The sequence below is a fragment of the Glandiceps talaboti genome, chromosome 1 (assembly GCF_964340395.1).
Source record: "Glandiceps talaboti chromosome 1, keGlaTala1.1, whole genome shotgun sequence".
Lineage (NCBI taxonomy): Eukaryota > Metazoa > Hemichordata > Enteropneusta > Spengelidae > Glandiceps > Glandiceps talaboti.
The window spans coordinates 29,604,832-29,619,831 of NC_135549.1; the positions used below are offsets into that span (position 1 = coordinate 29,604,832).

The window sequence follows — 15,000 nt, forward strand, 5'->3', positions numbered from 1 at the left end:
GTTACACATGTCTGACTAGGAGTATTCAAATGAAGTCAAAATTATGTAAATGACCATGCACAACTGCAATGAACAAAGGTCTGGAGTTAACATTCATGAAACATAGGAAGTGTGATATATTTACATCAAATTTACATCACATAAATCTAACATAAGGGTACGCTGCTAATGACTTTTTTGGGTGGAGGACAGGTGGGGGGGGGGGTTATGACTAACTGAATCAGTTTTGAACAATAATAAAGACTTGATACATGAATCAGCGCAAGTTGTAGATATACAAGAGATATCAGAGAAATGCATCAGCACTGAAAACAGGTAAGTCACAAGTAGTTCTTCTGAAATGTCTTAAATACACTGTACACAAATAAACTGTCTTTATGTTAATATTATGTAAATAGAAACAAGATTAATTTACATATAAACTAAGTCCCCCAGACTTGTCATGTTCATACGATTACAGAATAGTATTCTCAAACCAAATATTAATTACAAATGTAGCTGACGTCTTCTGTGACACAGTGGCCATCACAACTCTCTCGGCCAGTTATTCTGTACATTGGCTTTGTCACTAACTTAGTCAAAATGAATTTTCTACTGTCTAGATATTTTGTGATATAAATCACGTGAATGATGCCTTTATGCAACCTATATCCTACTAGGTACCAAATTATATAATGTTGCGTTGACTGTGGCACAAGCATGGTTCAAATTTTGAATGACTTTAGCAATTCAGAACGAAATTGCAGTGACAAGGCTAGTCTTTTGGCTATCCACACTCTCATTGCTGCAGACGCTTCTATGAGACCATGTATCTCCAGCAGCAGTGCATGCTGGGGAATACTTCATGTCCAACATTTCAGGCTCAACGATTTTAATAGGTACATTCGCGACAAGTTATCACTTTTCAAACACGATACATCTAAATTACAACTATACAGGCCTCGTAAGCCCATTTTTTATGACTTAGAAGAAATTTACTTAATTCCAGCTTAGGGTAGTTGAAATTTGGTTTCCCCAGACTCTTGTCTCAGTGGTCTGGTAGAAGAGCCCCCAGTGGCGAGACTCTGGGTAACCGAGACTATGACAAGTCATGAACATGTAACCTGTAGATTGTAAGTTAAGCCACTCTAACCATTCAACCATCATGAATCCAAAGTATAATATAAATGTATATATTTGTATTCTGATAAAGAAAGAGACCAATTTATCAGCAGGGCAACAATGAAAGACTTTGATGACATGCCGGGATTCAACTGACATGTACTTTTGTCACTGCAGGGTTCGATGTCATTATCATTCTACAATGTACATGTATATAAATCCCTGGTTATGTCCCTTTTGTAATTTACCAAATACAGTATGTGATTTTTTAATCTTGTCTGGTCTTTGTGTCTTAACTGTTCTATAATTATCTACAATTATTTCACAACTACTTGTGAAAGCAATCTCTACCCCTTTGATGATAATTTGCCATGGCACAACAATTATTTTCGCTATTTCCATAGTCTGTAGTACCAAATTATTATGATAAGTGTGTCTATGTATTTCTAACATTATACCATTATAAATGTATACCCTAGGCAATAAATTTTCAATATGAAAGAAAATCAATTTGCTAGTCTCCCAGTCTTTTATTTACACACACTGAACAGTCAACTGAAATATTTTGAATCTAAATATTATCCCACAATCCACAAGAACGGAGAAAAAAACCCATGCACCCTCAAGTAACAGAGTTCACCTGACTGACCTTGTAGCCTGTGGGCAAGTGTATATAAGGTCATGCTGTGAATGCCCTACACTGACTTGTAGACTGTGGTGGGAGTTGGTACATGTATTAGTAACCTTTGGATATTCACTATAAAATTATATTCAAATGTCTTCACAAGAAAAGGCTATATTTATATACTTGTACAGGCATGACATCCTCATCATGAATATTCATGAATTGCAAAACCATGGTATTACATAATATTGCCATGACTTGAATGCTATCTGGCAAGCTGTGGATTCTTCAGATAATGCATGTATGTATGAAGTTAAAATGGATCATGGCGATGTATAGATAATTATACGGTTACCATGCACAAGTCAATATGTTGTCATTGAACATAAAATATATATCCTGGCCGTTCTACTTCAAGACAACCGTGTCTACGTTACTAGTTCTGCAATGCTCAAAATATGAGCCATATTTTTCCTAATACTGTAATAGCTATTATTTTTCTGTATTTGTCATGAATTATGCTTGGAGAGGTATAACTATATTATTCCCCAACATTTTTCTTCATACAAATACTCATGATGGCTTGTCACTACTTGTCTAGTGACTCGGAGTGACAAGGCCCCTTAGGTCACTCATATTTTCCTTGCCTGAACAAAGAAAAATACAGGGGAATAATATCTACATGTATATTGTACTGCATCACGTGACAAAGGTTCAGTATCATTTTCAACAGCATCAAATGTATTGAATTTTTTAAATGTTTGATCTAAATATTGAAATCCATTGACACACAATCACTACATTTTGTATGTCATATACAATTTGAATATTATACAATGTGTCTGAATTAGCTTTAAACATGTTTATGGATATATATTGTGAAAAATATACATATAAGAATGAAGAATTCTATGATTAGATAACTGCTGTATGAAGCCATCAGCATGACAACTAGCTATAATGTAGCTAGATTATGGTTGTATATATAGAACTACATGTACAACCATGACCTCAATCAACAGTGCTGTATAATTACACATAGTTTCACGGTTCATTTAACGTTAAGTCTTTGAAGGATTATCACCTTTGAGAGATATCACTAACCCAGGGAGTATGAATATGACTTATAGTACTTGAACAAACACACATCAGAACAAACACAAGTGTGAGAAATTTCTGCACAGACTACAAATGTTAGCCAAGAGTAAACGTAACAAATGCCTGCAATATTGCATACTTGTACAGTTAGTACAGACATAGGTCACATGTATCGTAATATTTCTGGTATCTGTTACCCTGTTCTTCTGAGGAATTTATAGAGTAGTGGATTCCACCCTATGAGTCCTTGAAAAACAATACTATTTAATTAAAGTAACAATTAAGTATTCTTTTCATGTGTTAATTTCACTATTATAATTATTTTCTGGGGAGAACAGTGTATCAGTGTGAACTATGTTCTGACAATACTTACTTGTTTTAGGACCATAAAATTTCACCATGAACTCATTAAGTCCACCCAGTATTGTTACTTCATGATTGCTTTCCATTCTGAAGAGACAAGGTTAAGGGAACAATACACAATATATGCTACATGATTCTGTAGACTAGTGAACACTTAACATTCAATATGGAGTCATTACAAATGATTCACATCAGACCTTACCTACAGCACACTTTTAATTTCACTCAGTTCACCAAAATATCAATCTATGTAAGGTTACAGTATTAAATATTGATTTTCTTTTATTATCAGAACCAAGGAGACACATTTTTTTTGTTGCAATAAGGGAAGTTGGATTTAGGAGATATTTTCATGGGTAAAACCCCTGTTTTTTATTTCCCCAAGTCATCTCAGCTTTGACCCAGGAAATGAAATAACCAAACATAGTTCTCACTATCATTTTTGCTCCAATTCTGTGTTACATGTCACAGAGATTTTGTACACTTCACTGTATGCCATGCCTGTGATAGCCTTTAAAGCTGTAAGTAGCTTAGATAAATGACACAACAGCTGATTACAGCACAGATGACCTAGCCAGCTAATATGCAACCATACTGTTGTTCTCCTTGACGGCAGTACATTATGAATATCAACTATAATTTGTACTATATGAATGACTTACTTGACCCTTAAAAAAATACAAAATCAAAAATATTATCATAATTATTTTTAACAATGAGGAAGTCACTGAGAAGGAACACCGGTTCTGACTCATAATGAGTGTATATTAAAGGAAAATGTTCCCTGCTACATTTGAGAATACAATCAGCATCACTGCGCAGACGATGCAAATTTTAACATGACACAGTAATACAGTACTGTCATCGCAAAATATAAAAGCTACAATGATTTGAATGAATATAATTTTACTCATAAATGACACAATATACAGCCTGCCATTTTGTAAATTTGCATATTTCAAGGGCAGCATAGTGTGTATTGCTTGGTTCTGAAGTACGGCAATCAATTGACCTACATATCGGACTACAGCTTTGTATTTACACTTATTGACGAAGGCAAACGTTCTGATACAAAATACAGAACATATACTCTCCTTGCCTATAAAATTCCATTTCTAATATTTTGTCAAAGATAAAAACATTATACCTTGAACTTTGGACAGGTAAGAAAATCTTGTCATTTTTATTAAATACACAGGGGAATGTAACTAAGACTCTTAGTGTTGGATAATCTATAAAATGTTCCAAATTTGCTAAAATTTACACAAAATTACCAGAAACGTCATTTCTATTTATAAGAAAATCTTTTTGTAGTAAAACTGTCGCCAGCTGTTTTAATAACAATGATCGACTTGGGGTCTCGTCTTTCGACTCTTTGTAATAACCGATAGCCGAAAAGGTCACGATGATTGCCGAACAACCTGGAGCTCGTTACAGACGGTGTCCCGGTTCGAGTGTTTATCGGACACTTGGACGAACACTGATTAAAATGAATGTCATAAAATCTATGTATGAGTTGATCCCAAAATATCATAAAATATAACACGGCAACACCTCCGATTTACAATCGACATGCAAATGAATGGCATTCGATAACCAGCTATTCTAGGCGTATTTCGTCATCAAAACACACAGCCGATATCCTCCAAACACCTATAAATTGACCATTCTGACAAATAAGGGCACTCGACCTCAATCATCTTAATCAATTTGATCTTTCCGCTCACCAGTAAAACTATTTTCTTCGATATATACCCAAAATTTTTCAGATTTTTGAGAAAATCGGCTGACCAGCTGACAGTCGATAGGTGGGGAAAGGTACGTGACTTCCGATCGCTGAAAAATCCACGGCAACCGAAGTGCTGATCACGATTCACACTGAAAGGATACAGTTTGATAACATCCGTGTCCATACGCCGTTTACCTGGACTTGGAGAAGACATTTTGATGGCTTAAATAGGGAAATTTCCAACAGTTCTGCTTTACATGTACCGGTCTTATGTCGTCGATGAGCACTTTGCCAACTGAACAGAACCAAAACAATTGTCAAACTTATAAAGTGGGGCGATCCATTTCCAAGTTAGAGGGACAGAAATATATAGTACTTTGTGCGGTACAAATTATATGTAAAATTGTTTGAATACCACTTAATGTCTCTGATTATATAATAAATTATCAAAAATAAATGTAATCGCAGTATAGTATGCCAAATGTTTGTCATCAAAAACTGTCGACATAACTACCCATCCCTATCTCAATAATAAAATAGGCCATGATGCAAGCAGTCATCCCTCCCACGTGACCTGACGTGAAATATTCCAAATCTCGTTTTATTATGCCCCGCCCCTTTTAACCTTTGGGAATCGCCAGATTTCAATTAAAAGCTACAGAAAACATTTTCCTTTCTGCCCACATTTACTAGAATGAAAGTCCAGCGGTTTTTGACTTCATCGATAATTAATTCACACTGCGTGACAACGAGATATTGGCCAATGGGTGAATGACATCATGATCACTAGTCCACCAATCATTGCCAATGTTTTGACCAACTGGAAAATGTCAATAAGAATCAGCTGACCGATGTAAACAAACCATTCAGATCTTCTAATTCATCGTCTCTGGTCTAAATGGCGGATATTTTTTACCGGTGACAGTAAACGACGACGTATTAACAGTATCTCTTGACTCTTCAACGAACACCCGAATCGTTTTAACCGCATATCGTAAACATTTAATGATAAAACCCTAAATAACGTAATGTTATTGACTATTTCTCCTCTTTTTCGGACTAGGTATACTGCGCCGCGACGAGTTTTTTTCACACGATAGTTCACGACTATGAGAAACATACATAAATAAAACAAAGCATTCGTTCGAAAAAATAAAAGCAAATAATGATATCGACGTACATATATGCCAAAGAGGCGAAAATCATGGCAGCCATTGTATTAAATTGAGAACCCTGGAGATGCATATTAAATCAAACCTTTGTTATGCAGATAACCTTGAGTGTTGTCGTCGTCCCCCCCCCCCCTTAAAAAGTAAACATGTTTTGGTCAGAAAATTGACAGTTTATTTAAATTACAAGGTCACATCATACATGATGACATCATTACAGAAAATGATATCCGCCCTCACAATATAAACAAACAGAGACACAGATATCTTGTCCTTGAATTACACCCTTGGTGATGCTAAATCATGGTATATCTCCATTGTCTTTGTTGTATGGATTAATACATTCACACTACATGGGGGGGGGGGGGTTCATGATGATCATTGCAAGCTTATTGTTAATTTTGATAATTATCCCTTCCATATTTGGCATTCCATTGTGTATGAAGTCAAAACATTCCTTGGAAACAGATCCCAAATTTTAGCTGACATCTTGTCAGCATAGTCAGGGGTGTAGGCTACAGTGGGCTATTGTCACATTTCTTGTACCATAAATGCCCCATTTAACATAATATACTAGTACCCTGAAGAGATTTACCCTCATGCAAGCCTCACAGCAAACTGGTGCTTGTGATAAAGGTTTTTTTTAAAACAATGCTTGAACAAATGCATTTGTAAATGAAAGAATACTTTGGATATGAATACAGATAGGTAGAGGTAAATAAAATGATCGAATGGTGAAACAAAACATATAGAGACCACCATAATGTAGGTATGTATATCAATAATCATGTATGTATATATATACCAATTATTATACACTTTTCATTGTACAAAGAAAATACTCTGGGAAGTGCATGTATGGAAATTATAGAATAATTTTTCTATTTTTGATACTGTCAGTAAACAAAGTGTAAAGCTCCATTCAAAAGGTAACTCTCTGTGCTATACTGTGAGTGCATGACACTTACAATGATGAATGAACAACCTGTTAAATGTAAATAATTCAAAGTGTGAATATATGCCATCACTGATGGGATCAGATCACAAATCAGCTGTTCACATTGAGTACAGTACTAGTCAATCTGATTAAAATCTGATGTGGTGAAAGTCACTAGATGTCGTTATTTACCTCTATTTCCATCATCTTCTGTCATTTGTTTTGTTCCAGGTGATCACCGTCTTCCCACGTATGACACAAAATGATGGAAATAGATGTAACTAAAGACATCTAGCCACTTTCACCACATCAGATTTTCATAATCATATTGAATACTAGTATACCAAAGCTAAAACCTGAGATCATTGCCGAGAATAACAATAACATTTGAACAATTAGATGATATAAATTTCATGGTATATTTTTTTAACTGATCATAATCAAAACACTAAAAGCAGTGCAGTCATGAACCTACATATTACCATCACCTAAAACTTGACAACTACAATGAACAGTTCAGCCAAACAATTAAATGAAATTACAGATTTTCTAAATTGTAGTAATTCTTTCATACCTCTGTTACAATTAATCAAAATTGGTTTGCTAATTGCTATTTTAATGTGACAAATATGACATATAATGGTAAATTTTACTGGCAATCAAGTCAGTGTTCATGATCTTCTATGGTTACGTAATACCTAGATATTTTCATTTCAAAATTTTGCGATTTTACAGTCTGCAGCAAGTTCTCAGACTACTAATTTTTACTAATTACCAGACTGGTACATTGTGTTCATGTACAAGAAGGCATTTTAGTCATTGCTTATATTTACATTTTTTGTTTTCCAGCAAACAGTGAAAATAAATATTTAGTGAAAATTACCAGGTCTACATTATATGAGTCATGACAGCTATCTAGCTGGGAATCTGTAAAAGGTAGCTTCACCACTGACATTTGTGGCTACTGTTGTTAGAACACATTTGAAATGTGATTTAAAGTGCCCTGCCATATAAATGGAGATCTGGTAGGATGGAAGTTACTCTGTGATGGAGTCAAACCTATGCATTTTCAACAAAAAGCTGAATTGGATGCTAACCGGGAAATTGTCACCCATCTGAAGTTCTCACAACCGCATTGAATTTTGATTACTTGCATGACAGATATCACTTGTTTCTTGGAATGTAAATTTTTGCTTAGGCTAAATAAAAAAAGTTGTTTGGTTCTGGTTACCCGACCCCACCTAGTTTTTATTCGAGAAAAATAATAATAAAATCGTGAAAATTGTGAAATAGTGAATGTGGAAATTGACATCAACTTAAAAAGATAATATAAAACTTTTCTTCCAATCTGTAATGGCTGTACATCTGATAGGAAGAAATGAACAACACAGAGACCATTTGGAAAACAATGGAAAACCTGAACTAGACACACACATGAAAAAAAAAACATATAATAAAATAAAATAAAAAATCTACCTACCCCACCTATTTTAAAATTGTATGTAATTGGAATGACACAAAACATTTTTTTTACGCCTTAGTGAAAAGGATTTGTTCGAGTGTCCCTATTTTACTGTCTAGGATTTTTCAGCATGTAACCCCAAGGCGAGGCACACATGGAAATCTGACAATTGCTGTGCTTAGAAGTTGAATGACCTAAAATGTCTTGCAATGAATACAGTTGCTGGTTTAAAGGTAAGAATCAGCAAGCCACCATCACCACTGGCATTTATTTTAAAATATACAAATACACCATATCACCAATACATTTATAACTCAAGACTCAGTCACATATTTTGAAATAATGAACATTCATAATGCAAACATGAAAATGTTGTAAAATAGTTTATTAAAAATGTTTGAATTTATTACCAATAACAAGGTTATTCAATTGTAAGCTACATGTGTCATATCATGCATTGAGAAATACAAATTGCTCACATCAACAAGATTGGGACACTTTAAGAATTTTATATCACAAAGTGATGTCTGTAAGATATGCCCTGTCAGGACACACTGTCATTGGTCTGCCCTTTTCACTTTAAATGAGTACAATAATGAAGTGGGGGGCTGATAGGGAGTGACTACCATGACATGACACATCTTACAGTCAACGGATGTAGGTATACATATTTGATTCAGCAACACTTTTATATCTCCCACAACACCTTTTTGTAATGAATTGCATAACAAAGTACTGACACTTGTAGAACAGATACATTTATAATGATACACACAGTGTATATCACTTTCCGCTGTCTAATCTGAATATATGGAAGTGATGTTGATTTGTATTCACACTGAGATAAAATGAATTAAATTCATGGTTGTTGTTGTTGTTGTTGTTGTTGTTGTTGTTGTTGTTGGACATACAAAACATTGTGTAGTGTAATTGACTTTTTTACATCTGCCTATACTTTCATTTTATTTCCATGGAGAAACATTTACAAATACATATGAAAAACAGGGTCTTACACAGTTATTGTTTTTATTGAAAGTTATAGACCCCTAAAAACACGGGGAGGGGGTCTTAAATAAAACTCAGAGTATACAAAGTAATACAAAACAAATATCATGATCTTGTTAAAGAATACCAGTAAATGAAAATCAATCCAATTATGGAGATACATCAATGGCTCGATGGGAAAACAGTGTCATACACAAATTATTGTTTGACTTCAGAATCCAAGTAAATTCCACCTACCTACCTACCTACTTGAACAAAAATACCTAGCTGTTGTCTCAAGTTACAGTCACTGACAAGTGTGTAAGACTATGTATTGTGGTAGACTATATCTCTATACACGGGAATTCTTTAGGCGATACCCTTACATATGTATAAGTATTGGTACACATTTCAATGAATATTACTAATAAATGTAACACTTCTGGAAGAAAGTAGTAAACAAATCAATCAATCAATCAACCAATCAACCAATCAAACAGTTTCTATAACACCAAAATCCAATATGGCATAATGTTCTACATGGCGCTGAACAGGAACAATAGTAGATCATTGTAAAATGTTACAAAGTTCTTGTGAACAGATGTGTCTTGATAACCTTCTTGGATACCATACCACAATTGCTGACTCAAATTACTATCACATGTATACACTGTAATATCAAATTCAGTGTTTGGTTTAAAAAAAACAGGATGTCTGTTGAACTCCTTGTCAAGTGTAATGTCCCATCACTAAACATTGCATATGTGCTCATATTACAAATTTTACAGTAAGTAGTAACAATATACACTTCAGTTAGTGGCTCAAGTTACAGTCAAGTGTATGAACTGTTATGTATGGTTATCTTAAAGTCTATGTAGGGGAGGATTTTGTTAGTAAACAAAAGTAAAGCACATGCAGGGTTCTTTTCAGAACAGTCATTGACATAATTTATCAACAAAAATATCAAGTATGTCTGTCTAAAATACAATAAAATACAATGAAATAGAGTAAAAAGATAAGAAACTTATACTGGTATGAACGAACTGTGTTTGTACTTACCAGGTGTATAACAGTCATTTAAAAAAATTGACAAGTTAAAGAAAACTGCACTAACACATAACAGTATCTTTACAGACGATTTCTTATCCTAAATTTCTCAAGGTGATACACATTAAGGAATCTGATGTTGACTGGCCCTATATTCAACAATTTAAAAAACAGAGTAAAGACCTTCTATGCCAGGATCAGGGAAAAAAACACAGAACAGGTGGGAAGATGATGACACTACAAGCATGTGACTGGGTAAAAATTATCATTTCCTGCAGAAATTCAGGACTTTTATAGCCTGTTTACATCACGATTCACAATTTTGCAGCACTAAATTCACTGTTTCACTAACTGCTTGAAGTTATGCTAGCAATGGCAAATGAATTAATGTAACCAAGGCGCCCCCCCCCCCCCCACACACACACCATGGCAGTCATCAGTATGTCTACTTGTAGATATTTACACAATATATAACTGCTGTATGTTCTTGTGCTTACCTCAAAGAGGGTGCTCTTACATATTGACTTCATTTGAATATAGTCAATTAGGCTGACATACGTTATCACTCCCCATTGCAACCAATCAGTTTGAGGAATACCATTTTCAAACAACATTAATCAGTTGCCATTGCTAGCAATACAAGTGGTTGTGAGACAGTGAAGCAATATCATCATAGACTGTGATGTAAACAGTCTAGTAAAATGGTTCACAGTACATTCTCTCAAGTTCTGACTTCATTTGGCATTTCTACGACTCTTCATGTATGATTATGAATTGAAAACATCACATTTTTGTTGGTTTTTAAAGTAACTGAATGCATTTTTATGTTTAAGGTGTTATATTGACAAACAACTATTATGAGTAACACTGAAATAAAGCACTTTCTCTATGTGCTACACACACATTTATAGCATTTACATCAACTTGAGCAGGTGTAAAAGTTTACTTTTTCAATTCATTTACACACCTGCCAGTTTGCTTTTGTCATGTGGTGGTCAATTAGCAAATGAAACAGTACACTTATACACTTGATATGGACGCTATAAATGATTATGCTACGTACAGAAAACGCTTTACTTTGGTGTTATGGGTTGTAAAAACAGGTCATCCTAACCAATGACAAAGTCATACGTAACAATAAACGCTGGCATGGCATCACTTTCTTTTGCCAAGTATTGGTCAGTCTGCTTTAGCTGCACGGTCCTTTACCCTTTACCTGTAGTATCAATCACAGTGCCAACATTTTATGTTTGCTTTGAGTCTGATTGCCAGAACTTCAGCAACTTCCTGACTGCTTTCCAGGCTTGATTTGGTGGAGTCTGTAAGATAAAAAGGAGACACCATAAAGATCAACATTTTTCTGTAAGTTTTCAGCGATTACATTTACATATTCACTATCTCTCTACAAAGAATCCACTGAAGTACACTGAAAATATGCTTTTCTTAATCCAAAATCAACCAAGCAGCTGGCTGTCTGGTCACCACAGGAAGGTTGACTTAGCTTGGTAGTAATGTTCTTGTTTACTTGTCTGTCAGTAGAACTTGAATAAGGATGATATATGTATACAACTAGGGCCCCCAGATGTGATTCTGACAATGTCCTTTTGAGAAGGAAAAGGGTAATGTCAAAATTGAGTCCTGCCTTACTCCATCTTGGTCTAGCTGCCAAGTTAATGGGGAATTGAAGAGAGGTCTTGAGATTCGATGGAGGACAGCACTAAGACTAACTCTGTTTTAAGTCAAGCACTGAGAACTAGTGATGGTACAGTTGGTCTAGAATCAATTATGATTTTAAAAAAAAACATGTGGGTGGTACACCACAGTCAGGAACACCCACATATTCAGCTATTGCGCAATCAAAGTCACACTTCCTATTTTAGGATGCAACACTTTCTACCCAATGCAGAGATACATGTACATGTATGATGAATCATGCAATCTGAATGAATCTGTTTACCCACTGATAATGTTTACTATGGTTATGTCATTCATTACATAAAGTCAGCACAACTGTGTTTACATGTATTTGAACCATCTTTTGGTGTAACAACCAATTCTGCAGTACACCCCTAAAGATGCCGATGTCATGTCAGTGAAAATTAAGGCTTCATTGTTGACTCTGTGAAGAGAAATTATGCACCCACAGTTTATGGACATGTATCCTTGCATTTAATGATAAAATCTACACCAGTCCTGAAATCATGCTACATTATATAGTTACAAGCAACCACGCCATGGAAAAACATGAGGCATTTTGAAGAGGACGATACTGTTAGATCCAAGTGATGCCAGTAACAAATGTAATATATAGTACACCCCTGACAATCTCGACAAGTTGACAGTGAAAATTTGGGAATAATGTCAAAATCTGTTTTTGACCCTGTGAGTATTTTAGTAGTAATTTTCATTTGTAGGTGTAAACACATAAATAGTCTATTTCAGAGCTGCATAATTAGTCACAATGTTGTCTCTATTACATAATTATAATTATGACTAATATAAATTAGTTGACAATTTTACTTTATTAGACTGTGAATCAGCATGTTTACCAGAATGATTCCACTCACAGTGGCCCTTTAATAGATAACAATAATCTATATTTATACTGGATAGTTTTTTAAGTATACAAACGCTTATCTCCCATGAAGTCCGTTGATATGATGACCATCCCTTATGGGATCAGTGTTAGAATTAGCTTAAATGATTCCATAAACCCTAATAGGCTCAACACCAACATAAATGCTGGTTGAATACGCAGCACACAATAAACTTGATCTATACAGGAGATTACATCCTTAATCAATTTTGTGACTGTTATATACAAATGAACTGTGACAGCTATACCATATGTTAACTATATTAGAAATCATAGGCCTACTTATCAAACATTTAAATGATTCCATCATTGCAGTGACCATGAACTTCACCCTGGGATTGCAATATATCCTTGAATTTGTTCACACTGATAAAATCAAAATTGATTAATGAGGTCAATTGTCATCTTCAAATGTTTGACCTATATTGTAAATTTTATGATGATCTTTTGGGTAAATATTAAGATATAATTAACAAACAGCAATAAAAAGGATGATAGTGACTGACTGACTGACTGACTGTTCAGTAATACATTTGAATTTATTAAGCTTCATCATATTTTGCTAATTTTCAATCTCCATTATATTTCCACTGGGGTTTTGAAAACTCAAGGCATGGTACATGTTGTATGGTTGCTGTAGAGAGGTCATGGTATTTAGGTAATGTTGATTTTGGGAGGTGTACCATTTACTGTGTACCATTTACTGACTGGAATATCTATGGAGTATTTTTCACCATCATCCCTAAATCTATCAATTTGGTTGATAGATAAATGTAACATCAATCAAAAAGCCTATTACTCAAGTTGGAAACTAAATTAAAGGAATCCTACCAAGTCTATTATTCTATCAGATTTGGACTCCATCTTCTATTACTTGCTCCCATTTTTTCCCTTATAATCTTGTGTGTTATACTAAAGTCACTATTCATTTGACAAAAATATTGACATCATTCATCAGTTACAAACTGGGACTGAGAAAAAGCAGCTATAGTATGCTGGCAGCCAATTTATGAATGTTGCTGGAAACATATTGCAGAGTTCATGCCATACTCTAGGTATAGCTAATTCTACTTTACCATTGAAATTGTATAATAAAACACTCAAATGGATTAAACCACATATGTACAGTCACAGGATTATAACATTGATGGAAGGGTGAAAGAAGGTAAAACCTAATCATAGAAATCCACAAATATTCACACCATATGCCATATTTATCTATTTATCAAATGTTAGATTATGATTCTAGCACACACAGACCTTTACTCTCAGCAAACGGCTTATAGTACAGGGATGTAGTTGTAGGAGATTTCTACTTCATGGTATTAAATTTGACTAACAGATAATGAGATTGCTGTATCAAGTTACAGTAGTATGTTGACACATGCGTATGCACACACACGCACACATACATACATACATACATACATACATACATACATACATACATACATACATACATACATAAATAAATAAATACATGCATACATACATACATACATACATACATACATACATACACAAATACATACATACACACATGTATGTACGTACGTACGTACATACGTTCGTACATACATACATACATACATACATACATACACACTTAATACATACACACATGTACGTACGTACGTACGTACGTACGTACGTACATACGTACATACATACATACATACATACATACATACATACATATAAACACTTGTACATGACTATATGTAATAACTTTATTTTCATATATATAGAATCACCACGATTCATCTGTGTTCTTTCAATGGATGAGTAGTCTACAATTTTCAGTGATCTTGTCAGTGGCTGTGCACTGATTTGTGTCATAATAAAGGAAAAGTAGACCTTACAAATCTATCAGGTTTAATGGAAAGTGT

General features: G+C 34.4%; 2 protein-coding genes across 2 annotated transcripts in view; both read right to left on the reverse strand.

Moving 5' to 3' along the window:
• The window catches only part of LOC144445956 (ubiquitin-conjugating enzyme E2 H), a 42,532-nt gene extending 37,327 nt beyond the window's left edge, over positions 1 to 5,205 (reverse strand). Inside the window, exons 1-2 of the mRNA XM_078135647.1 lie at positions 5,078 to 5,205; positions 3,198 to 3,274 (exon numbers count right to left, since the gene is read on the reverse strand). Of these exons, the coding sequence (XP_077991773.1) occupies positions 3,198 to 3,274; positions 5,078 to 5,130 (130 nt within the window). The 5' untranslated portion in view covers positions 5,131 to 5,205. The remainder of the gene's footprint in view (positions 1 to 3,197; positions 3,275 to 5,077) is intronic.
• Positions 5,206 to 11,512: 6,307 nt separating this feature from the next.
• Positions 11,513 to 15,000, reverse strand: part of LOC144435580 (zinc finger C3HC-type protein 1-like) — a 20,836-nt gene continuing 17,348 nt past the window's right edge. The window contains exon 9 of the mRNA XM_078124169.1: positions 11,513 to 11,834. Within this exon, the coding sequence (XP_077980295.1) occupies positions 11,760 to 11,834 (75 nt within the window). The 3' untranslated portion in view covers positions 11,513 to 11,759. The remainder of the gene's footprint in view (positions 11,835 to 15,000) is intronic.